The sequence below is a fragment of the Oncorhynchus tshawytscha genome, linkage group LG13 (assembly GCF_018296145.1).
Source record: "Oncorhynchus tshawytscha isolate Ot180627B linkage group LG13, Otsh_v2.0, whole genome shotgun sequence".
Taxonomy (NCBI): Eukaryota; Metazoa; Chordata; class Actinopteri; order Salmoniformes; family Salmonidae; genus Oncorhynchus; species Oncorhynchus tshawytscha.
In genome coordinates, this window is record NC_056441.1 from 68,292,530 (window position 1) to 68,319,703 (window position 27,174).

Sequence of the window (27,174 nt, forward strand, 5' to 3'; positions counted from 1 at the left end):
CCAAGTGAAGCGCGGACATGATCGATTTGTTGCAGGAAACACGGCGAGCTTCAAACCAGACTGGAATACAAACATAAAACTGTCATTGATAGTTGGAGGAAACATAGCTATCAAGTTTATTTTCCATACGTATTCATCGAACATTTAGGCGAACATGCTTGAAAACAACAGCTTTTGCAAGCAGGAATAATAATGTCCATCGTGACAGTGCAACTTGGACAATGTGGCAACCAGGTAGGCCAAGAGTTGTTCGAGGTGATCAGCAATGATGCAAATGATACGCAAAGAAAGGTTTACAGTGAATGCAGCAGTGAGCGTTTCTTCAATGAGACTGCAAATAGAGGTAAGTTACCCGGGCGCGAACCAGGGACCCTCTGCACACATCAACAACTGACACCCACGAAGCATCGTTACTAATCGCTCCACAATAGCCGCGGCCCTTGCAGAGCAAGGTCTCAGCAAGTGATGTCACTGATTGAAACGCTATTTAGCGCGCACCGGTAACTAAGCTAGCCGTTTCACATCCGTTACACTGGTGCACCTCTTCTAACATTTAAACTTAACAGATGTGTATTTAACCTTTAATGTTGTCTTTGCACAGAACTCGTGGCAAGGTCAGTGCTGATTGACATGGAACCCAAAGTCATCTCACAGAGTATTGCAAAGACTGGCAAATCTGGGAAGTGGAGATATGGGGACCGTTCACACTTCAGTCAGAAACAGGGTTCTGGAAACAACTGGGCAAATGGGTAAGGATGTTTTCAATGTGCAGAATGGAGGGGCTAGCCACCTTGTAATTATAATGGCTCTGAATTTTTCATGACCACATGACCTGACATGAAAAACTGGTCTGGTGACATCATGTACAGTGCATTCAGAATGTATTCACACCCTTTGACTTTTTCCAAATTTTTGGAAACGTTACGTTACAGCCTTATTCTAAAATTGATCAAGTAAACATTTTTCCTAATCGAACTACACACAATGTCCCATAATGACAAAGTGAAAACCGGTTATTAGAAATAACAAACAGAAATACCTTATTTACATAAGTATTCAGACCCTTTGTAATGAGACTCGAAATTGTGGCCGCCATCATTCTTAAATGGAAGAATGTTGGAACCACCAAGACTCTTCCTAGAGCTGGCCACCCTTCCAAACTGAGCAATCGGGGGAGAAGGGCCTTAGTCAGGGAGGTGACCAAGAACCCGATGTACACTCTGACAGAGCTACAGAGTTCCTCTGTGGAGATGGGAGAACCTTCCAGAAGGACAACCATCTCTGCAGCACTCCACCAATCAGGCTTTTATGGTAGAGTGGCCAGACAGAAGCCACTCCTCAGTAAAAGGCACATGGCAGCCAGCTTGGAATTTGCCAAAAAGCACCTAAAGGACTCAGACCATGAGAAACAACATTATTTGGCCTGAATGCAAAGTGTCCTGTCAGGAGGAAACCTGGCACCATCTGTACAGAGAGATCCTTGACGAAAACCTGCTCCAGAGCGCTCAGAACCTCAGATTGGGTCGAAGCTTCACCTTCCAACGGGACAATGGCCCTAAGCACACAGCCAAGACAATGCAGGAGTGGCTTCGGGACAAGTCTCTGCATGTCCTTGAGTGGCCCAACTAGAGCCCGGACTTGAACCCGATTAAACATCTTTGGAGAGACCTGAAAACAGCCGTGCAGCGATGCTCCCCATCCATCCTGAAAGAGCTTGAGAGGATCTGCCGAGAAGAGTGGGAGAAACTCTCCAAATACAGGTGTGCCAAGCTTCTAGCGTCATACCCAAGAAGACTTAAGGCTGTAATCGCTGCCAAAGGTGCTTCAACAAAGTACTAAGTAAAGGGTCTGAATACTTATGTAAATGTGATATTTCTGTTTTTTTATTCTTAATACATTTGCAAAAATGTCTAAAAACCTGTTTTTGCTTTGTCATTATTTTGTGTAGTTTGATGAGGGGGGGAAAACTATTTAATCCATTTTAGAATGAGGCTGTAATGTAACAAAATGTGGAAAAAGTCAAGGGGTCTGAGCACTTTCCGAATGCACTGTAGTTAGGAAAAACTCTATGCCCGCACCTGACAGCAGTGTCCATAGCACTATAATATGACAACACTGTGTTTTCTTTTCTTTGCGTGTAGATACTGTGTCCATGGACCACGTCATGAGGAGGTAGTGATGGACATTGTGAGGAGGGAGGTGGAGCACTGTGACTGTCTGGCAGGAATCGTGGCCATGATGAGTGTGGCAGGGGGCACAGGGTCAGGGGTGGGCACATACGTTACTCAGTGTCTCCGGGACACCTACCCAAACTCCTTCATCCTCAACCACCTGACATGGCCCTATGGCACTGGAGAGGTAAGAGGCTTGCTTCAGCACCTGCAAAACATCACAGAACTGTCAACAAATGTGTATATACAGTGCCTTCTGAAAGTATTCAGACCCCTAGACTTTTTCCCACATTTTGTTACATTACTGCCTTATTCTAAAATGGCTAAAATAAATCATTTTCCTCAGCAATCTATACACAATACACCATAATGACAAAGCAAAAACAGAAGGGAGAAACTCCCCATATACACGTGTGCCAAGCTTGTAGCGCCATACCCAAGAAGACTGTTGTAATCGCTGCCGAAGGTGCTTCAACAAAGTACTGAGTAAATGGTTAGAATACTAATATTTCCGTTTTTTTATTTTTAAATTAGCAAACATTTCTAAACCTATTTTTGCTTTGTCATTATGGGGTATTGTGTGTAGATTGATGTGGACAAAAAACTATTTAATCGATTTTAGAATAAGACTGTAACGTAACAAAATGTGGAAAAAGTCCAGGGGTCCGAATGCACTGTAAAGGCCAAACATTTATGTTTTAAAATAGACATATTTCCTATGGAATAAGAAAGTAATATTGCAAAGCATTTACTTTTTACATTCGTCATTTAAAAGACGTTCTTGCCCAGAGCGACTTACAATTATCTTAAAATAGCTAGGTGAGACAACCGCATTTCCAAAGTAGAAATGGAAAAAACATTACACCGTTACAATAATATAATTTTTGAAGGTAGAAACAACATCATCAGTACTCTTTGGATGACTAGTTTTCACTAATTGCTGTATTGTGCTTTCCTTTTGAAGGTGATAGTCCAGAACTACAACTCTGTGCTCACACTGTCACACCTCTACCAGCTCTCAGATGCCATTCTGGTTCATGAAAATGACACGGTTCACAAGATCTGTGCTCAGCTCATGAATATCAAACACATATCATTCAGGGACGTCAACAAAGTCATCGCCCACCAGCTAGGGAGTGTTCTGCAGCCTGCACTCACTGGTGACTCCCATGGTATCTACAATAGAAACCCCATAGGTAAGTACTGAGCAGCATTAACACTGTACTGTAACAACACACATTCTGTACATATACACACATAAACATATGCCCCCTTCAAGTGTAGTAGGTGGATGAAATAAACCAGTGTGTCAGAAAGTATTGAAGTTGCATATCACACACTGTGTTTCCAGGTCAACTGATGAGCAGCCTGGTGTGTCACCCAGAGTACAAGCTTCTCAGTGTGTGCAACATTCCCCAGGTGTCCAGCTCCTCTATGGCTTACAGCATGTTCACCTGGCCGGGCCTGCTCAAACATCTACGTCAGATGCTCATTGCCAACTCCAAAATGGAGGAAGGCACGTGTTGTGTTCTCATAGTGCATTGGTCAGAAATGAGTGCTGTACTAGTCTTGAACACTAGGAGTCTGTATTAGCTAACTGAAATTCCAAATCAATCTATGTCCCCATGCAACTCAACATGGGTCTATTTATATTGATGCTGTTTAGTCATGAATTGTATTGTTTTTTTTTTGTGTAGCCATGCTAGTTTGTATAAGCTAGCTTCTCCATCATGTGTTTACTGTTTGATGTTAATGCTCTGAGGACTGTTGTTAATCAGGCATCGACTGGCAGGTGCGAGCCCCCTCTCTCCAGCCTGAAGGGACAGAGAGGACCGGGAGTCACAGACGACCAGGCTTCAACACCTCCCTGGCCAACCTGCTCATACTGCGGGGAAAGGATGTGAACGATGCAGAGATAAGTAAGAGACCAGTACATAGGTGTCTAATTACTATGGGACATTAGACTTCAATATAGATAGTAGTTGATTCATTCTAGAATCCAAAACAACTTTTGAATGTTTTTAAATCTATAGGTGGATTTCAGCATCCGAGTCTATATACCCCCTGGCTTCCAGCAGATGAGGCTTTCAGCATGTGGAAAACCCCAGTCCCGTTTAACAAGTATGAGAAGTCTGCTATACTGGTCAGCAACAGTCAGACTCTGTTGAGGCCTCTGGACAACATGGTGGGGAAAGCCTGGAACATGTTTGCCTCCAGGTACAGTTAGACACATCATGTAAACATGGCATGCATGTTCACTTATATTGAAGTTTTCCAATGGTAGACTAATGATTTAAACTACCTCATTCACAGGTTATTGGGTTTCCACATATTGATGGTGTCTTTGCTTCCATAGGGCCTACATTCATCAATACACTAAGTTTGGGATCTCAGAGGAGGATTTCTTGGATAGCTTCACATCTCTTGAACAGGTCATCTCTAGCTACAGTCAACTTTGATGCTACGGTCTGCTTTGGACCAGTACGATACTGTTTGGATAGGACGAAAACCAGGATTCACTCAACTGCAAATTTGGACAATGCACTTTCAAGGTAATTTCTGATTGAGCTAACATGCAGTGTTTAGCGTGAATATGGTCTCTGAACATTGCCTTTAAACATGCATTGCGATCAGATTGTATTCCGGCCTAAGCCAATAAAAACTTGCAGGGAGCTTATGCTATATTGGCATGTTATTGGACAGGAGATTTAACATTACACACGTACTGTTCTCTTGTACCAAAGGAGTCAAAGAGCATTAATGTTGAAAGAATTACATGTACACTTTTGTAAAATGAATTTATACAAATAAAATTCCATTATTCAAGTACATTGAGGGGTATAAATACAAGTAACACGTTTTATATGAACAAGGCTTTTATTGAAGATTTTTCAGAAAAGACCAAAATGCACACAAAACAGCCATGATGCCTTACAAAGATGTCTTTGTTGGGAAGGTAAGTTTGATTTGAATCATTAGCCATAAAAGGTACTGAAATTAGCACATGCTTTAAAGGTTGTACCATAGTCAAGACAGCACTCTTCAGATGGTTAATACCCAGAACTTCAGACAGCTTACAGGCTTTTGTTGCCATGTGATTCAAACAGTCAACACCAGTCTGATAAGCTATCTGACAGGATGGGAGAGGGAGTAAAATAACTGCAACAATCAGGACCAGGTCTGTACAAACCAGCTTCAGAAAACATATTTTCCGACAGGACAATAAGCCGTGATGATATACAACTCGCTCATATATCTAGTTTCAAATTACAACATATCAATTTCATATTTAAATACATTATTCTCCCATTTACAATATAGCGATCCATATGCTTTTTGAGAATCTTGGCACTTACCTTTTGATGTTAATTCTTTAAAAGCGGTTCAAGCATTTTTTCAATCTTGGTGGTCTGAGTGCCTAAGCACTATTACCTCAACAGTAGAAGATGCTCTATATACAATAACATGGGGCAAGCTTACAAGAATGGAAGCAATTGTTTAAATAGTAAGAGAAACTCAGACATGGAAACAAGAACGATTTAGGCATTTTTATATATTCTGCTCAAAGACCGTCTAAATGTACAGAATAAAAATGACAAAGTTAGCTGAATGTAATGTTAAGTTACAAATCCTTTTTGTTCCGTTTTGGTCCAAGTTAGTTCGTCCAGATCATTCAAAATACATATGCATCCATACCGTCCCAAAAATATTTCCAGGATGTGCAAACCAATAACACATTGATCCGACTTGATATTGCTATTTCCAAAAAACACAAATGACAGATGGTCTATTTCTGATCAACAGGACAAAACACAAGAAAATGTAACCCTGAAAACATCCTTAGCATCATATCAGCATACAATGTCTGAGTCCATCCATACAGTGAAAAATTTGGTACAAATCAAGTCTAGTGATTTAAGAACTGTGTTCAATGGAAGTAGGACCCTCCACCTTGCATAAGGCATTGCAGCTGGTATAGCTGCCAGCAAAACAGTTGACCTCCAGTTTCTGCTTAACTGCTTTCGGTTACTAGTCCAACGCTCTAACCACTGGCAGGGTAGCCTAGTGGTTAGACCATTGGACTAGTAACCGAAATGTTGCAAGTTCGAATCCCCGAGCTGACAAGGTACAAATCTGTCGTTCTGCCCCTGAACAGGCAGTTAACCCACTGTTCCTAGGCCGTCATTGAAAATAAGAATTTGTTCTTAACTGACTTGCCTAGTAAAATAAAGGTAAAATAAAAAATATCCTATCACACACTAAACACAGATGAGGGGAAACTACAAAACCTTAAGGACAAACAAACAGTATACATCCGTAAGCACACACAGAATAGTGCCAGTTCAGCCTCTTAAGAATGGAAAAGGACAAGGTTAGTTTGAGACAGAGCTGAGGGACTCTCAGCAGTCAGTTGGTGAGTCTCTTATCACTTGGTTTTCTCCTCAGTGTACCTCTGCTGCCGACTCTGTTGTCGTCGCTTGGCGTAGCTCTGAGCCATGGAGTTGATGATGGAGAAGATAAAGTAACAGACCATGACCAGAACCACCTTCTCAAAGACCCATGACAGCCAGTTCTCAGTCTGCACAGAGAGACATGCATACAGTGGAATATTACTCTTGACGAACACGAATGCATTACAATTTGTATTATCTTGGCAATCAATAAAATCACATGCTTTGTCTCGACTTAGGAAGGATGGATGATGGTAATAGTGCTCTTACCGCCGGGGTGCCAGCGCCAGTGTGGTGGTGGAGTTTACTCCTCTGGGCCTCCAGGTACTCACTGAAAGGCTTCTGTATGGAGGGACCTACCCTCGGCAGAGACCTGACACAGTGGCAGGGCAAGGAAATCCACAGGCAAGGGAAAAGAGGGAGGGAAAGACAGACAACATTATATCCCAGAGTACTTACCATATCAGCAGTATCCCTTCACATGGTAAAATAATGAGGCTTTGTCGAGGGAACCCGTGGTCCATAGGACCAGGGTTTAAAGAGAGCAGTCTATTGCTCATGATGTCAAGAGTTCCAATTTCTATGTTTCTAGTTAGGCATCACGTCTAGCTGGGAGTTCCCACTGCCAGTGTAGTGGCTGAGAGCACACAGCAGAGTGAAGTGAGGCAGTCCTCATCTCTTATTTATTCCTGAGATCCCTATAAGAAACCAGTCTGAGCCCAATAACCAGGAAGTGACTCAATATGCTGTCATCACAGCCTTATGGGTGGAAACAGATCAAACTAGACGTGTTCATCAATATGACTGTCCATATGGGAGGGAGAGCAAAGGATTAGATCACTGTGTGGGCCCCTCAGTTCATCAGAGCTCTTTACATTATAGTTACAGGGAATGCAGACAAATTGATTGGAAGAGAACCCTCAGACACCACAACTTGATGTACCAGAGTAACACCACAATAATTCATAGTTGACAGTACTATACCAAAATAATTGGTATAATTTAATCAATGTATCACAACCATCATTAAATAAAATATACAAACATGGTTACAGTTTTTTTTTTTTATGCAGGTGTTAATATAAACTTCATCTAAAGCTTAACTAGACAGATTCAAAACAATTTACTATCGGGGTAAAAAGTTAATTGTAATTGCTGATCTTAAACAAAGGGATATGGCATGCCCATTCCCAGGCTAACTTTGAGTGACTCACTCAGCCACACACAAACTGCTGCAATCATCAACAGTTCCGATTCAACGTTCAAGCACCAGTGTAACACATAGCGAGTCAGACCAGTCAAACAATTGCAATGATAGCAAGCAATTGTTCTTTCTCACGCGACTCATTTTAACTGTAAATAAGATGGCACTATAAACTGATCATTAGTTGTAAGATTTGTATTTTATTTGTTCATGATAATTTAAAAAATTGGATGAGAAGAAATAGTCAAGGAAGAGCTGAAGATTTAAGCTCATTATGTTGGATGTGTTAAATGGAAGTGATGATTTATTTTTCTTTCATACAATGGCTTGCGAAAAAATGTACCCCCCCTTGGAATTTTTCCCTTTTTGTTGCCCTACAACCTGGAATTAAAATGTATTTTTTGTGGGTTTGTATTATTTAATTTACACAACATGCCAACCACTTTTAAGATGTTAAATGTTTTATTGTGAAACAAACAAAGACTAAAAAACTGAACTTGAGCGTGCATAACTATTCGTCCCCCCAAAGTCAATACTTTGTAGAATCACCTTTTGCAGCAATTGCAGCTGCAAGTATCTTGGGGTATATCTCTATAAGTTTGGCACATCTAGCCACTGGGATTTTTATTCCCATTCTTCAAAGCAAAACTGCTCCAACTCCTTCAAGTTGGATGGGTTCCGCTGGTGTACCGCAATCTTTAAGTCATACCACAGATTCTTAATTGGATTGAGGTCTGGGCTTTGACTAGGCCATTCCAAGATGTTTAAATTCCCCTTAAACCACTCAAGTGTTGCTTTAGCAGTATTCTTAGGGTCATTGTCCTGCTGGAAGTTGAACCTGTCCCAGTCTCAAATCTTTGGACTGAAACAGGTTTCCCTCAAGAATTACCCTGTATTTAGCGCCATCCATCATTCCTTCAATTCTGACCAGTTTCCCAGTCCCTGCAGATGAAAAACATCTCCACAGCATGATGCTGCTACCACCATGCTTCACTGTGGGGATGGTGTTCTCGGGGTGATGAGGTGTTGAGTTTGCGCCAGACATAGCGTTTTCCTTGATGGCCTAAAAGCTACATTTTTGTCTAATCTGACCGGAGTACCTTCCATATGTTAGGGGACTCTCCCACATGCCTGTATGCTTATTTTCTTTAAGCAATGGCTTTTTTCTTCCGTAAAGCCCAGCTCTGTGGAGTGTACGGCTTAAAGTGGTCCTATGGACTGACACTCCAATCTCCGCTGTGGAGCTTTGCATCTCCTTCCGGTTCGCTTTGTTGCCTCTCTGATTAATGCCCTCCTTGCCTGGTCTGTGAGTTTTGGTGGGCGGCCTTCTCTTGGCAGGTTTGATGTGGTGCTATATTCTTTCCATTTTTTAATAATGATTTAAAGTGGTGCTCCGTGGGATGTTCAAAGTTTCAGATGTTTTTTTTATAACCCAACCCTGATCTGTACTTCTCCACAACTTTGTCCCTGACCTGTTTGTAGAGCTCCTTGGTCTTCATAGTGCCACTTGCTTGGTGGTATTGCAGATGCTGGGGCTTCCAGAACAGGTGTATATATACTGAGATCATTGCACACAGGGGAACTTTATTTAAGTGTGACATCTAACTAATTATGTGATTTCTGAAGGTAATTGGTTGCACCAGATCTAATTTAGGGGCTTCATAGCAAAAGGGGGTGAAAACATATGCACGCACCACTTTTACATTTTTTATTTAAGAATTGTTTTGAAACAAGCAATTTTTTCCCTTTCACTTCATCAATTTGGACTATTTTGTGTATGTTCATTACACGAAATCAATTTAAATTGTAATGCAGCAAAAGGAAAAACACCAAGTGGGACAAATACTTTTGCAAGGCAGTACATCCTGCAGTTATTGTTTCCCTGCTGCTGTCAGGGAGATTCTGGTTCAGTCAAAGCTAAACTGCTGTGAGTCAGAACAGATTCCATCTGATAGGTGGTCAGCCAGCCATGTGGGGAATTGGTTTGCGTGTAAGGGAGATACCCTTAAAGGTAAACACACACATCTGACTTTGATGTTAAGCTTTTATGATGGTATTTGATCAGAATGATCAACCCCCCCCAGGGCTTGACAAATGTAGGCTACACTCTACATATTCAAGCCTGTCTCACAATACAGCACTGCCCCTTTAAGGCTCTCTTGGAGGATGGTTGACCACCCTGGTAGCATATAAAATACTGCAACGTTACAATTACAACAAAATACTTGGTCTTTATAAAATAATTCCCTCCAGGGCTCGAAATTAAGGGTGTCCCGTCGACAAATACTTTATGTCTACGGTACAGAACAGACTCTTGGACAGTTCTGGGAAGATTCATACAACCACTGCACAAAATTTTAAAAAGCAATGATGCTGATGCAACAGATCAGACAGTTTAGCTTAGAATGTTGATACAGTAGTTTTATTTCTTCATATAATGTCAACAATGTGCACATGGCTGTAGGCTGTGCGCAAATGTTCCAAAATGCAATTAGTGGGAAATCACCGCTCACTACATAGAACATGAGAAAAATGCTGTTTTCAATGGCATAGGCTATTAGACCCAAGTGTTTATAAAAATAATTCCCATGGTCTTATTTTGGTTAGGCTACTTTGAAAAACAGTTTTAAACAATTCATTTAAACACATTTTTATTTTTTTACTTAACAAGAGGACAAGCATCCATGTTGAGCCCCTGCCCCCCAGTAAAGCACCTCTCTCTTCATCTATATGCATACATTAACAGACACATACTCACCCGATCAGAGACACCATCTGTTCCACTATGTGCTTGCTGAACGTTATAATAACAAACAGTTTCTGTGGGAAGACAAATGAATCAACTGGGTGATTAGTGATCAGTCTCGGTCATAGACAGTGAGACCCTGAGTCGCCATCTGCACCGAGTTGGGGGACATATCCTATGAACACAGTGACACATTCCATCCCAGCCAAATCTGGACAGTAAAAGACCCATGAGGTCTGAGGGAGAAGCACAAAGCCTCCCCCGGACCCTGGTCCTCCTCAACCCTGGAGGGCTTTGTCAGAACTGGTGAGATCACTGGCTGCTACCACGGAGATGAATTGCTCTGGTTAGAGGGCTCAGCTCTCACCACCACGACTCACAGAGAGACACAGTCAGTCTCTCACCGTCTGGGAGTAGATTAGTCACTGTGGCAGACTCAACAATAAAGCCTACAATTAAGAGTTTTATCTGGTTTACATAAAGCAATGGCTCTCATTAAAGTGCTCTACATACTCCTTTCATCTGGAATGGTCTTCTACAGCAGCACTAGAAGTACTTCAACATACAGACACCATGGAATTACAGCCAACTGAACATATTCTGACATTGTCTGAATGTCTAATTGGTTAGTACAACTAAAATATTTACTTGTATGTGCATCTTGACGATGGCTTTCCCAATAAGCGTCGCTCCAAAGAAGGTCCAAAATGGTACCAGGAAGTGGCCACATGTTATACCAGCCAGGTCAAACAGAGGATTAGGTATCTGAAAGACAGGTCATAACATGTGAAAATATATCCTGTAATAGAGTGCATTTGAATTTTTACCTTCATTGCCATAACTTCATTGCAACCAACATCAACATTCAGTGATGCGCTTTAATAATAAAGGCCTCAACTTTAAATAACAGTATAAGATAACAGAGTGCACGTCAAGTCATCAAATGTAGGCTTGGACTTACCGAGGCGCAGGCTAGAATCCCAAAGAATCCCACTTTCTGCACCATGTTCTGAACGCCCAGTTTTGCTCTTGTGACAAAATCCTGGAAACATAGTTCAACAGTTTATCAAATATTACATTTATGCTTAATTAACACATTAACAAATCATTTCTTCAATAATATCAATATCATGATATATAACCAAACTGAAAAACAAGTCTTATGTAATTCTGAAAAGGGTGTTACTTGATAAAGAATTCATGTAGTATAACAAATGCTATCAGATGGGCTATTATCTTTTCCTTTGATCTCTTTAAGCAGCTCTGCTAAAAGTCCAAGCCAAGAGTTGTTGGCAAAGAACTGTTGAACTCTTATGATCTGATTGATATACACTACATCAAAATCAATGACGTCTTCAGTGATAATGTGTCAACCCTTGCCCTAAAACTATTCCGTTGTAACAGTCAGGTCAAAAGCATTGACAGGAATCTGTATATCGAGACCTTAGGACTTACAAGGTTCCACCTGACATTTGTCAAGGAGTTATTCATATAGAGTTGTTCTTTAGGAAGTCCTTCACATGTGACATATGTCAGATGTGAAAAAGTCCATTTACAATGAAAAGATCTGAACCTGTGCAAACACCTTTGAACTTGGTGCTATAAAGGTTATATCTGAAATCCAACCACACAGAGCTGGGTTGTCAATAAAAAAAAGAATGTATGTCGATGTACTTTTTGAATCATGAAAGAGGAAGAAGACATCACAAAACAGTCTGGGACTTGAAAAATACTCATCTCAAAACCATACAATTTGCAGATAGAACCTTTCAGTACCAAGTCCTTTGTTCATATCACAGGTTATGGTCCTCTTTTGCAAGTACTTTTTTTCACCACTTTTTCAGAAAAATTAACCTTTATCTGAACTAGGTAAGTCAGTTAAGAACAACTTCTTATTTACAATGATGGCCTAGGAACAGTGGGTTAACTGCCTTGTTCACGGGCAGAATTACATTTTTAGCTTGTCAGCTCGGGGATTCAATCCAGCAACCTTTCGTTTACTGGCTCAACGCTCTAACCACTAGACGACCTGCCACCCCTTAATGGAAGGAGTATTTCACTAAAACTACAAACATACCACATTTTATTGATAACTAGCAAGTAGTTTACTGAGTTTGGGTGTCAGAGACCAGAAAAATATATCAGTTTACTCATCCAGAGCTAAGCTTTAGCAATGTTGCTAGTTCTGCATAGGATATAGTGCATTTGTCATTTTAGTGAACTAACGACCGTGTAATGAAGATTAATATATTTGCTGATGTGATTATAAAGAAGGAAGGGTATTCTCTTTATTTAATCATTAAAATGTCTACCTATTGAAATAATTGTAACATTCTGATAGAACCTTATGGCTGAACTTATATTGACATTTCAGAAACTTAAGGTTCAACCTGTGTTTGCACCCCACTTAAAATAAAAATATTTTTAATTTTTGTTTTTACAAATGTTGGATTGGGTTTGGATACTCTGTAATTTTAGGTACCTTTAAGGTGAGGACCTTAAATGGGTTATGAAAGAAGAATTCACTTCCAAACAGTTCTGAGATGTTGGATGTAAAAACTTTGATGCTCAATATCTCAAAACTATGCTTTGCGCTGATAGAACCTTATAGTCCCATGGTCACAATATCTTAATAATAAATGAGTATGCAGTGGTACACACATTTACTAGTAAAGACATGATAAGATATTACTTCTTTATTTCAGATTCCATTAAGTGAGACTAGACTGGAGGAAAATCTGATTCTTAATCTGAGCTCTTTGCTTAGTTAGCAATCTAATCTTAGGGGTAGGCACTGGTTGTCATGTCAGTAGCCTGTTCACATTGCCTGTCCTTCAATTGAAAGGATAATGAAAGAAAGACCTTAGGGATGATTAAAGGGGAGCTTGTTTCACGGTGACTCACTCCACTAGCAACTGTTACTGGAAATGGTGGGAGGGGCTTTCAGAAAAGTCATGTGATAACTGGAGACCAATCACAGGCCAGATAGAGAAGTCAGTAGATAGTGATGGACAGTTAGGTAGAGTTCCATCCCCAAATAAAATACTGAATGAGAGTTTATAAGACTACAGAGACTTGGATGGAATGGGGCATTCAAGAGGCAGGCTACTATACTGTGAGAGGGGAGGACAGAGTCCCCACTCACCTGAGCAGTCTGTGCCTGCTCCAGCATCTCCTCAAACTCCTCATAGTCTTCGTCGTCTGGGTCTGCTCCAGATAGCCTGGCTGCTCGGGCCATGAAGTAGGGGGGCAACTCCCCAATAGCTGTACCTGCACCCTGGAGAGACAGTCACACACTTAGTTCAGTTTGGTTTAGTTTAGCACTGGTTCATACCAGAGTCAAGCATAGCTCTATGGTCTCTCACTACTAGAGAATCTCTTCGGTGAGGTTACGTGAGGTCAACTGAAGACTATCATTGTTGAGCCCTCAAGATGCCCCGATTGTTCTAAACCCAAAGGAGCGGTTTCCCAAGGCACAGATTAAGTCCTGGACCAAAAAATAAAAACTTTTTAAAAATGGACATTCCCCATTGAGCTTGCTTTTTAAAAATCCAGGACTAGGCTTAATCTGTGTCCGGGAAACCACCCAATAGAGTTCACTAGAACGTTGAGCCTAGACTTTAGGTTAATTGTACTTATTTTTGCCATTGAAGAAAGGCATGTTTACTCACCCACATACAGGCTTCCAGGCGGACCTTTGAGACAATGGACCAGAGTGAGATGCTGCCCTCCACTCCTCCCTCTGGACAGATGATCTGGTCTGGGTAGGGGGGCTCGGGGAAGTCTGTAGAACCACACTCGTACGCAGCCAGGGTGACTGATGCTATGTGTGGACCCTGAGAGCCAGAGGATGGATATTCTTTCATTCAACTGAACATGTACAGTTGACACACACTAGAGCTGGGATGATAAACCGAAAATTACCGACACCACCTTCTTCTTACCGAAGCATTTAGCTTAATTTGTTGATTTTGCTACACAACAATGCAATCTGAGAAGCACCTGACCTTTGCTCAAAATGCTATTGCGGGACAAAGACCGTTTTCAAAGCAACTACTGTTGTTCTAGTTACAGAGGAGAGTCCCAGCTTTCTGTGAGTATGCCAATGCGTTTCTCACCTCCTAATATTGAGTTCATAACACCACTTTACAACCAGTGTAGGCTTTAGTTAGTATGGTTTTGATGCGCCCGCAGAGCCCAGTGCGCCATTTGCCTACATCAAGTAGCATAGGCCTAGCGCTGGAAAGTGTTTGTAGGACATTAGACTACATTTACTGATATATTCATCGATTAGTCTACATGACTATCTAGCTACAATATCATATTTAGAGTTTTGAGTTCCCACTTCCTCAGCTAGTGAATAATAGCATCTACAAAGATGTCAGCAGATTCTCTACAGAGGCAAAAATAAATCTGATAATTTCAGATCCTATTTTGACAGGTTGTACATCAAAATATTAATCATGCATTTGCTGGATATGTTAGATGAAATCATAGGCTACCACCTCAGTTGTCTTACTTGGCACTGGAATAATACGTTTTGAGCCGTATCGCTAATGTAAAGTAACTGTCAAAAAAACAAAACAATTGGTTGTAATCGAGCAAAATAGTTACATTTAATAGCAATATGACTTTTTGTACACAGCTCTAGCACTTACCCCCCCAAAAATAGTGTTGTTATTTATTGCTGATTTTTTATTTTTTTTTTTATTTTTTTTAAATGGGTCAATTTAATGCGATATGGATTTTTGTCCATGTCGCCCAGCTTTAGCCACCTGGCTTCAGTAACAAGTAAGGGCAGTCAGGGAACCTGAAACCACAACACAGGAAGCCTAGTATGCCATATCCTATTGAGATAGACAGAAGACAATTAGTCAGTGCTGATCCCCATAGCTCTCCTAGAGAAAGCGAGCGGACATGCTGGGGAGTCTTCTTTTCACAATACGGGTTCACAAGGTCTCAATCCCTGCCTTTCCATTCCTTCCATTACAAATCCATACTCGTTTCGCCATGATGATGAGTCAATGATAACAAAACAATACCTTTTCATTATTTGGAAAGAAATAATCCACAAAACACACCAAATGAAATGCACGGTGGCCATTGCCTTGAATGTTTAGCAAAATAAGAAGAACAGTCCCTACATTTCCATCTGAATCCAGCATTACCAGACTCATGAATCATACAATTATGCTTGTAACCCCCAGCTGAATGGGAGGATGGTCTCTGCTCCTTACTATGGGGCATCTAATTCTTTAGGTCTGAGGTAAATCCATAGCAGCTCTTTAGAGGGCAGATGTTTCTGGCACCATTCAACTTGGGACTTTCCAACATGTTGACCTCACCTCAGTATCGTAAAGTGTGCACATAGCCTAACTATTTTATCACAACCTCACCATTATCCAGATAGTAGGAGGATATATTGTTTTTAAGTGGAGAGTACAAAAAAAACAGTTAAGCAAGCACTCTCTCATATCAGCACATATTTACACAAGTGGTTGATATTTTAGTGATGCCTTGATTAAAATATAAAGCAAACATACTGGTAATAGCCAAATTAACATTTGTACAATACAAAGTAGGCCAACCGCTATAGAAATCATGACATTGCATCTTTGAATGAATATAGCATCATTTAAGTGTTTATAAGTTGTATTAGACAAAATGGGGCCTACCACTATACAAATCATGATACTGACACTGTCTTTATGAATTCATATTGAATAATTTGAGTGTTTGTAAGTTGCATTAAAGAGCTACAGTTTCTCATTTTGGAAAAGATGACTGAAAGCTGATGGAAATAACCACCCTCACACGGAGTGGGGAGATGTGGGAAAGGGAATAAGGTCATACACACGTCTAGGGGAGATGACACGTCATGAGGTCAACACCACCAACACTACCAGAGGCTGTGGTTTACAGGCCTGTCTCTACTAGTGGGTTTAGGTAGTATTTAGTGAAGAAAATTGGTCGTTAGGCATAGAATTGGAAGGACTATCAAAGTAAATTGTATTTCCAAAGCAGTTATTTCAAAAGTTTAGTAGAAACCGTGCAATTTCCCATTTGTAATTGTGGAGCTGTTGACTCAAGGGTATCTACATCATAAGATCTAGTGAACAATTGCCACCTCACTGAAGAAAATGGGGACCTCGGCAGAATCACTTCCTTGTCTTCGTCACAGTTGAATGCTTAATTTCACCACAGCCAAGATGGATGTCACAAACATACCACACAGTGAGGAAGGAGCGTGACTCAACCACAGTCACATTATGATCACTCATCAGGAACTAGGGCTGTGGCGGTCATGAAATTGTCGGACGGTAATTGTCATGCAAATAACTTCCGTTCCATACTATCCCAAAGATGGCCTATTGGGTTGAGGTCTAGGGACTGCGCTGGCCACTCAAGTAAACAAAACTTGCTGTCATGTTCCATGCAATGTTTTTCTACTCCTCAATTGTCTAGTGTTGTTGATCGCGTGCCCACTGGAGCACTCAATGATGAGTGGTTGTCTCATCATTCTCGGTAAACCCTCAACAAAAGTTGTGTGAAAAGCCCTGGAGAGCGGATGTTTCTGAGACACTCGATCTGGCGTACCTACCATCGACGATCATACCACGCTCAAAGTCACTTATGTTACTCATTTTGCCAAATCTTAACTTACAATCGAACATTAACTGAATCCCTAGATGCCAGTCTGCCTGCTTTACATAGCAAGCCATGGCCACGTGACTCACTGTCTGTAGGAGCTATCCATTTTCGTTAACGGGGTGGTGTACCTAATAAACTGGGAGTATATTGTTTCAGGTGACAAAACATGTTTCGTTTAGTTACTTTTTCCTCAACTTGTTTCTCTTAACTTCATAGCAAGTCAAGCTAGCTGCACTGCAGAGCAGCTAGTTAACTAGCCAACTAAATGCTAGGCTGAAGATACCAGTGTAGCTAGCGACCTCCACCTAATAATCATCATAAAAAACAAACGTCATTACCATCAAAATAAACTTAAAACAGGAGGCAACTGTCATAATATAATTGGCTTAACAGCCAATGTGTATTATTCAAGTCATAAATGGACTCTTGCAGCAGATAGCCTAGTGGTTAGAGCGTTGGACTAGGAACTGAAAGGTTGCAAGATCGAATCCCGGAGCTGACAGGGTAAAAATCTGTCGTTCTGCCCTTGAACAAGGCAGTTAACCCACTGTTCCTAGGCCATCATTGAAAATAAGAATATGTTCTTAATAAAGGTAAAATACAAATAAAATAGCTGGACTGAAAACTCAATGTTTGAAAAATGTCAAAGTATGCTTTGTCCGTCTGACAATGGAGCCTTCAAAAGGGGGCATTGCGATTCCTCCTAGTTGTGGACGTCCCCAATGAAATGCATGACATCCGGCGTAACAGTGTACTTATTGGTAATGTGAACGAGGCTTAAGTCTGCAACTCAAATGATTTAAAAAAGTTCCATGAAAGACATGAACTCTGCTCTGTTTGTGGCGCAGGCTACACACACTTCAGTCTCTAATTCACAATTTGACAAGCACTTGATAATATTCTCACCTATCAGACTATTCTTAATAGAGGTCGACCGATTAATTAGGGTCGTTTTCAAGTTTTCATAACAATCGGAAATTGGTATTTTTGGACACCGATTTGGCCGATTTAAATATATATATATATATATTTTTTTTTTAAATTTTTACACCTTTATTTATCCTTTATTTAACTAGGAAAGTCAGTTAAGAACACATTCTTATTTTCAATGACTTCAATGATTTTTACCTTGTCAGCTCGGGGATTCAATCTTGCAACCTTACAGTTAACTAGTCCAACGCTCTAACCACCTGCCTCTCATTGCACTCCACGAGGAGACTGCCTGTTACGCGAATGCAGTAAGAAGCCACGGTAAGTTGCTAGCTAGCATTAAACTTGTCTTAAAAAAAACAATCAATCATAATCACTAGTTAACTACACATGGTTGATGATATTACTAGTTTATCTAGCGTGTCCTGCGTTGCATATAATTGATGCGGTGTGTATTCGCGAAAAAGGACTGTCTTGCTCCAATGTGTACCTAACCATAAACATCAATGCCTTTCTTAAAATCAATACACAAGTATATATTTTTAAACCTGCATATTTAGTTAATATTGCCTGCTAACCTGTCTCGTTGCGAACTCTGTGAAGACTATTTCTTCCGAACAAAGACAGCCAACTTCGCCAAACGGGGGATGATTTAACAAAAGCGCATTTGCCAAAAAAGCACAATCGTTGCACGACTGTACCTAACCATAAACATCAATGCCTTTCTTAAAATCAATACACAGAAGTATATATTTTTAAACCTGCATATTTAGCTAAAATAAATCCAGGTTAGCAGGCAATATTAACCAGGTGAAATTGTGTCACTTCTCTTGTGGTACTTGCACGCAGAGTCAGTGTATATGCACGCAGAGTCAGTGTATAATCAAATGGCCAATGTTATGACATAACATTGAAGGTTCTGCAATGTAACAGGAATATTTAGACTTATGGATGCCACCTGTTAGATAAAATACGGAATGGTTACGTATTTCACTGAAAGATTAAACGTCTTGTTTTTCGAGATGCTAGTTTCCGGATTCGGCCATATTAATGACCTAAGGCTCGTATTTCTGTGTGTTATTATGTTATAATTAAGTCTATGATTTGATAGAGCAGTCTGACTGAGCGATGGTAGGCACCAGCAGGCGCGTAAGTATTCATTCAAACAGCACTTTCCTGCATTTTGCCAGCAGCTCGTCGCTGTGCTTCAAGCATTGAGCTGTTTATGACTTCAAGCCCATCAACTCCTGAGATTAGACTAGTGTAACCGACGTAAAATGGCTAGCTTGTTAGCGGGGTGCGCGCTAATAGCGTTTCAAACGTCACTCGCTCTGAGACATGGAATGGTTGTTCCCCTTGCTCTGCAAGGGCCGCGGTTTTTGTGGAGCGATGGGTAACGCTGCTTTGAGGGTGGCTGTTGTCGATGTGTTCCTGGTTTGAGCCCAGGTAGGGGCAAGGAGAGGGACGGAAGCTACACTGTTACACTGACAATACTAAAGTGCCTATAAAGAACATCCAACAGTCAAAGGGATATGAAATACAAATCGTATAGAGAAATTGTCCTATAATTCCTATAATAACTACAACCTAAAACTTCTTACCTGGGAATATTGAAGACTCCTGTTAAAAGGAACCACCAGCCTTCATAGGTTCTCATGTTCTGAGCAAGGAACTTAAACGTTAGCTTTTTTACATGGCACATATTGCACTTTAACTTTCTTCTCCAAGACTTTGTTTTTGCATTATTTAAACCAAATTGAACACGTTTCATTTTATTGATGTATTATATTAAGTTAAAATAAGTGTTCATTCAGTATTGTCGTAATTATCATTACATAATAATTTTTTATTTATTTAAATCGGCCGATTAAATCGGTATCGGCATTGAAAAATCATAAATCGGTCAACCTTCTTAATACTACACCAGCTCTGACTCTCGTTGTTTGTGGCAGGGCTTGAAAACTATTATTACGGACTAAAGGGAAACCCAGACGCAAGCTGCCCAGTGACGCAAGCCTACCAGACGAGCCAAAATATTTTTATGCTCGCTTCGAGGCAAGCAATACTGAAGCATGCACGAGAGCACCAGCTGTTCTGGATGACTGTGTGATAACGCAATCGGTAGCCGATTGAGCAAGACCTTTAAACAGGTCAACATTCACAAAGCCGCAGGGCCAGATGGATTACCAGGACGTGTACTCAAAGCATGTGCGGACCAACTGGCAAGTGTTTTCACAGACATTTTCAACCTCTCCCTGTTTGAGTCTAATCCCTACATGTTTCAAGCAGACCACCAATAGTCCCTGTGCCCAAGGAAGCATAGGTAACCTGGCTAAATGATTACTGCCCTATAGCACTCACGTCGGTAGCCATGAAGTGCGTTGAAAAGCTGGTCATGGCTCACATCAACAGCGTCCTCCCGGACACCCTAGACCCACTCCAATTTGCATACCACCCCAACAAATGACGCAATCTCAATCCACACTGCCCTTTCTCACCTGGACAAAAGGAACACCTATGTGAGAATGCTGTTCATTGACTACAGCTCAGCATTCAACACCATAGTGCCCACAAAGCTCATTATAAGCTAAGGACCCTGGGACTAAACACCTCCCTCTGCAACTTGATCCTGGCCTTCCAGACAGGTCTCCCCCAGGTGGTAAGGGTAGGCAACAACACATCTGCCAAACCGATCCTCAACACTGGGCCCCTCAGGGGTGTGTACTTAGTCCCCTCCTGTACTCCTTGTTCACCCACGACTGCTTGATCAAACATGACTCCAACACCATTAAGTTTGCTGACGACAACAGTGGTAGGCATGATCACCGAAAACGATGAGACAGCCTATAGGGAGGAGGTCAGAGAACTGGCAGTGTGGTGCCAGGACAACAACCTCTCCCTCAATGTGAGCAAGACAAAGGAGCTGATTGTGGACTACAGGAAAAGGAGGGCAAACAGGCCCCCAGTGACATCGAAGGGGCTGTATTGGAGCGGGTCGAGAGTTTCAAGTACCTTGGTGTCCACATCACCAATGAACTATCATGGTCCATACACACTAAGACAGTCGTGAAGAGGGCACGACAAAACCTTTTCCCCCTCAGGAGACTTAAAAGAATTTTGAATGGGTCCCCAGATCCTCAAAAAGTTATACAGCTGCACCATCGAGAGCATCCTGACCAGTTGCATCACCGCCTGGTATGGCAACTGCTCGGCATCTGACCGTAAGGCACTACAGGGGGTAGTGCGTACGGCCCAGTACATCACTGGCGCCAAGCTTCCTGCCATCCAGGACCTATATAATAGGTGGTGTTAGAGGAAAGCCCATAATCGTCAGAGACTCCAGTCACCCAAGTTATATACTGTGATCTCTGCTACCACATGGCAAGCGATACCGGAGCGCCAAGTCTAGGACCAAAATGCTCCTTAACAGCATCTACCCCCAAGCCATAAGACTGCTGAATAACTAATCAAATGGCCACTAATCAAATGGCTATTTACATTGACACCCCCCCATGCAGTCACTTCACCCCTACCTACAAATTACCTCAACTCACCTGTACCCCTGCACATTGACTCGGTACCGGTACCCCCTGTATATAGCATCGTTATTGTTATTTTATTGTGTTACCAAATAAAATTAAAATTAAAATAAAAAGTAAATATTTGAACTCTTCTTGAACTGCACTGTTGGTTAGAGACTTGTAAGTAAGCATTTCACAGTAAGGTCTACACTTGTTATATTCGGCGCATGTGACAAAAAGTTAGATTTGATTAGAATTTAAATATGGTCTTTAAATGTAGCCTACTAATTTTAACACAAGTGTATAAAACAGACTCAATTTGTCGGGGTGTAGACTCTACAAGGTGTTGAAAGCGTTCCACAGGGATGCTGGCTCATGTTGACTCCAATGCTTCCCACAGTTGTGTCAAGTTGCTGGACCATTTTTGTGAAAAACCCAGCAGCGTTGCAGTTCTTCATACAAACCAGCACGCCTGGCACCTACTGCCATATCTCGTTCAAAGGCACTTAAATATTTTGTCTTACCCATTCACCCTCAATGGAACACATACACAATCCATGTCTCAATTGTCTCAAGGCTTAAAAATCCTTCTTTAATTAACCTGTCTCCTTAAAAAAAGTTTTTTTTTTTTAAAGGCCCCCCCAATTTAAAAAAAATAATATAGCCTGCGCTCGAATAGCAAATGGAGGAAGCTCTTCCCTCAGTCTCTCATTCACAATTTGAATTAGCAATAAGAATTGAGCAATAAATAGCAGCACAAGAAAGCTTGGATCCTCTTAAAATATTGGTCAGTCAAAACTCTTTACATACATGATTGTTCAATGACTGGGTTTATAACAGTGTCACTAGACTCTGTAGTTGGTAGGCTCTCCAACTCTGTTGCTTAGAGTTATTTTCCACTTTAGTTGTGATACGAACCTTGTCAAAACATATCGGCTAGGATACATGATGAATGCGACTATGATTTGAAAAAGTCGCAAAAACTGTCTTCCCTTAGACTGCACACGCTGGCCATCATTCACAAGTGATTATTATTATTATTTCACACTATTCTCAATTTAATTTTGTCTTTACATATGCCAAATAATGTGTGTGAAATTAGTTTTGATTTAGAATGGGCCATTATCAAGCACCTGTAGGAACAGGGGGGAAAAAAAGATGTCAGTGAATGGAGGACACTTTTCCCGTGGTTAATTTTCATGCCAGATAATCTACTCTGGTTGTAAAATAAGCAATGTGCTTAATATTAGGAAAGTTGAGAAATAAATATAGTAGGATAGCCTATAGAAAGCTGATAGGATCCTCTTCAATAGAGGCCATCAAAATGATTTTTTGCATAGCCTATAGAAATGTTGCACATCATGGGCTTATAGGAACACTTATTTCATTCTATGCATCAACCAGCTATGAGGAGCTGGCTCTCGCTGCGTAACAGGTGATCCTATTCTGCTCAAACTCAATGTCAGGGCTCTCTTTCAGTGTTTGATTAGATTTTCGATTGCATTTGCATTGATGTGAGAGTGATTATAGGAACAGATCGCTGAGTACCAGGTCATTAGCAACCGGCCGTTAGCAAGTTTGGTAGGCTACTAATGACCATCGGTGGCATCAGAGCGCAGTTTTGGAGAAGCCTAGTTACCGTGACTCAACTGTCACATGGAATTTGAATGCGGGTGTAGCGGTAATACGGTCACTGTAACAGCCCTAATCAGGGCCCAGTTTTTCAAAAGTTATCTATTTGGACTTAGTCCAGATAGATAACTTTTGAAAAACTGGGCCCAGCGGTGAAAGGCAGATCTGTGGAGAACTGAACACACAAAGAATGAGATAGGAAGTGAGGCCACCCACTGGACAAACTGTGGATATGTATTACATTTCTGGTAGTGGTCAGCGTTAAACATCACTCAGATGATGAAAATACCCTGTGCACAAAACATGTCCCTCTTGCTCAAAGATAAGCCTGTCAACTAATTCACCGTAACTATATATTTTTGTATCTATTGTGCCAGTTATGGAACAACAAGCAGAGCTAACAGCCTCACAAAAATATCCAATGTCACATACTGTGCCAGCATTCTCAGATAAGTAATTACTACAGAGATACAGCAGGCTTTTCCACTGTCTGAGTGTGATAAGTTAGCTTATGTTTTTGTTGGCACAGCTGACAGGCAAGGAAAGGGTGGTTATCTTACTTACCAGGTATAGTAGGAAGGTATGTAGGCCAGTCCCAAGGCCTACTGAGGACAGGATGCCCAAACCTACCCAGTAGGCACACCACAGGAACCTCTTCTCCAGGTACTGCACATACTGCAAAGGAGAACAGACAGGAGGGGGAAAGAGAAGTAGAGAGAGTTTTAGGCTTTTGCATGGACATAGATAGCCATAACATACTGCAAAATACATTTATCCTTTGGAGAGAACATTGGTGACCTATATTATGCTAAGGATAGTGGTGGAAAAAGAGGAATTGTAAAAATTGTACACCATAATATCAACATATAAACTACGTTACATCCAATGTATTGGCCTGAGCCTCAAGCAAAAACATTTGTCTCCTCAGATGACCTTTCCTCTAGAAATGCTGTGTATCTGAATGAACAGTTACTTATCTTTAACCATTAAACATCTCAAATAAATCAATTACAGAGGAGGTGATAGAGGTTTCTGTTTCTCTCCTTCCTTACCTTCTGGTGTGCTCCCTCAGTGGAGTAGGCAAGGGAGAAGAGTGAACACAATACCAGGATCAAGAACACTGTACCCCTTCTTTGCCATAACCTATAGAGGGGAGAAGTAAACAGTTTATTAGGTACAACTATTTAATGACTAGACTGGCAAACTGAAAAAAAGCTTTCAATTGAACAGTTGATTTCTAGTTTTACTGTTAAGTAGTGGTGGTTTACTTTAATGTCCATTCCTTTAGTGTGATGAAGGTTTCCAAGAGGAAGTAGTTTAGTGTGACGATAGGCCTCCTCCACAGCACCAGAGCGAGACGCTCCTCCCGATCTTTCTGCCTCCTCTCACTCACCGCAGAGTCTGTAGATACCAGAGCACACTCTTGAGGTCAGACTAACTTATAAAGTGGGATAGTTTAAAAAAAGTTACTGCATTATCCAATTATTTTGCTGGACACCAGGCAGTGACACAGGAAAGCCCTAAAAATTGTCAAAGACTCCAGTCACCCTAGTCAAAGACTGTTCTCTCTGCTACCGCATGGCAAGCAGTACCGGAGTGCCAAGTCTAAGAGGCTTCTAAAACAGCTTTTACACCCAAGCCATAATACTCCTGAACATCTAATCAAATGGCTACCCAGACTATTTGCATTGTTACTTTTTTGTTGTATTTTCTTAAAACTGTATTGTTGGTTAAGGGCTTGTAAGTAAGCATTTCACTGTAAGGTCTACACCTGTGGTATTCGGCGAATGTGACAAATACAATTTAATTTGACATAAGACTATTGTGACTTTGACAAAGTCATGTGACGGTCTAGGCCTAAGTAGGAACATAAAAATAGCAATTGGTGGTGTTCTATAGTCTAGACCTTTTAATCATTTAGTAGTTAATTAACTATGGAATAAGTTAGTACCCAACAGCTTGGGACCATTCTGGCAATACTGGAATGTTGCAAGAAGAACTGCCAAGAGAATATTTTTTTGCAGTTGCTGCTTACCAATAGCAACACACACCATTCTCCTTCCTTGGTAAAACTGTTTATCTTTTCTCCATAAAAACACAGCCTAATGCTGGTTCACTTGGAGAAGTTTCAAAACCAACCTGCAAAATGTCCATTCTGTTTGTCTTTGGTTCCTCGCTTCTGTGGTTGTTCACAGCTTGCCCCATTCTTTGCCATCTCATTCACTGTTGAATCGACCAGACAACCTGAAGACAAGACCACCAAATACGTTTTTTTTTAGGGTTTTGGCCTCTGTCAACGGTAGGAAGCACATTAGCTAGTTATTGCTTGTCACTAAATGACAGCTAGTGGAAGATGTTGCCACACGCTAAAGTTAGCTTGCCAACCGGCATACAAGCTAACAAACAGCTGATAACAAGTAACCCTTATTCACGACTCAAACTCCATTGGAAAACATTGACCGGCTGTATAAACCATGGGTTTTCAAGAACTAGCTAGCAAGTAACGTTAAAGTGTGTAATATCACTCCCTTAGCAAGCTGGCTGGCTGGAGTGAGTTTATAAAAACATAGTTAGCTACAATTAATTATTCAATGTTTAGAACTATGAATAACGGATTATTAACTACAGTAACCCATTGCATGTTGACGTCGCTAGTTGGCCAGATAGCTCTGTCTAGCTAAGTGGCTAGCTAACGACAATGTGGAAATAGTATAGGCTACAACAACCATGGAAACATGTTAGGATCTAGTTACTTAAGTTGTTGTGTTGACTGTAATGCCACAACTCTGTTCACATTCGAAAATGATACATATTCTAGACAAATATAAATGTGTTAGTCACACAAATTGAATTAAATGAGCTGTCATACCTCCGAGTCTTCTTCCTGGAGGAATGTTCTTCTTCTATGGTATATTGGCGATCGCACAACTTCATGTGCATCCCGCCACCTACTGTGCGGGGTGGAAACAGGATTCCCAAAAAGTAACAAAATACCGAACTACCAAAAAATAAACTAAACCAAATCAAACAACTTTTCAGTAAAAAAATAAAACAGATCTTATTCCTACACAGGCTCAAGGTGAACCTGGGAGGGTCTTCAGATGTAAAATTCTTTACAGTCCCAAAACCTTTTCTGCCGCAGCCATAATAATGTCCAGTTTTTTAGACTTCTTTGAGACTTGTGCTGTACAGTTTATACATGTGGCAATGAATGCCACAAAATACACCTTTTTAACACTCAGGGTATCTTTTGACTGGCAGCAAACATTTACCGCAAACTATAATGCATTCACTACCATACAGTATCTTCACTTGTTTTTTCAATTATTTTAATCGCCTCCACATAAGACATTCGATTGACCGCTCAAACTTTTGCCACCTTTGTCTCCTTCACCCTTACAGGACACTCCAGGAACATCTAAAACAACAAGACCGACAGACTTTCTTATTTTTCTCCATTCATCGAGCAAGTCAGATGCTCAGCACCAAGCACCAGTGTTGGGGAGTACAAAAAATTACAAGAAAAACTGTAATTGTAATCCGTTACGTTACCAGCAAAAATATTGTAATCAGATTACATATACTATAGGTCTATAGCAAATGCAGCAAATGGCATTCAATTTTCACATGTAAATAGCACTTTTCATTAGTGCTGAAAGCATGCCATTCCATGGCGCAGCATTTATTTTTCAACTCGAATCAATGAGCCCAATCAGTCCTCCATGACAACAACATCATAAACAACACAGTAGGGCTGGCTAATAAGTCCTTTGTTTTGGGTTTATGCTCAGGTAAAACAATTTGGCTAATCTATACTTCCATATTTCCAAGTCCTATTCTTGAAGATCAAGGGGTATAATATTTATTG

At 40.9% G+C, this 27,174-nt stretch overlaps 2 protein-coding genes across 5 annotated transcripts; one reads left to right on the forward strand and one right to left on the reverse strand.

Moving 5' to 3' along the window:
- Window positions 1-15: 15 nt before the first annotated feature.
- Window positions 16-8,233, forward strand: tubd1 (tubulin, delta 1). Of its 3 annotated transcripts, XR_002955786.2 has the most exons (9): window positions 17-343; window positions 602-749; window positions 2,142-2,358; window positions 3,136-3,367; window positions 3,523-3,687; window positions 3,950-4,090; window positions 4,205-4,388; window positions 4,528-4,723; window positions 6,618-8,233. XR_002955786.2 is itself a non-coding variant. In XM_024442994.2 (8 exons), exons 1-8 carry the CDS (start codon window positions 193-195, stop codon window positions 4,628-4,630), a joined length of 1,341 nt encoding a protein of 446 aa, XP_024298762.1. In that variant the 5' UTR covers window positions 17-192; the 3' UTR covers window positions 4,631-5,000. The 3 variants fall into 3 exon arrangements, 2 of the variants coding, with proteins under 2 accessions (XP_024298763.1, XP_024298762.1); XM_024442994.2 differs by lacking the exon at window positions 6,618-8,233 and having other exon boundaries at window positions 4,528-5,000; XM_024442995.2 differs by lacking the exons at window positions 3,523-3,687; window positions 6,618-8,233 and having other exon boundaries at window positions 16-343; window positions 4,528-5,000.
- On the reverse strand, window positions 5,705-26,313 carry vmp1 (vacuole membrane protein 1). 2 transcript variants are annotated; one of them, XM_024442996.2, is made up of 12 exons: window positions 26,176-26,313; window positions 25,446-25,550; window positions 24,575-24,707; window positions 24,359-24,449; window positions 23,871-23,981; window positions 14,244-14,408; window positions 13,718-13,849; window positions 11,534-11,614; window positions 11,221-11,337; window positions 10,585-10,646; window positions 6,893-6,995; window positions 5,705-6,750 (listed from the first exon to the last, which is right to left on the reverse strand). In XM_024442996.2, exons 2-12 carry the CDS (start codon window positions 25,519-25,521, stop codon window positions 6,598-6,600), a joined length of 1,224 nt encoding a protein of 407 aa, XP_024298764.1. In that variant the 5' UTR covers window positions 25,522-25,550; window positions 26,176-26,313; the 3' UTR covers window positions 5,705-6,597. The 2 variants fall into 2 exon arrangements, with proteins under 2 accessions (XP_024298764.1, XP_024298765.1); XM_024442997.2 differs by lacking the exon at window positions 26,176-26,313 and adding an exon at window positions 26,060-26,153.
- Between the last annotated feature and the right edge of the window lie 861 nt (window positions 26,314-27,174).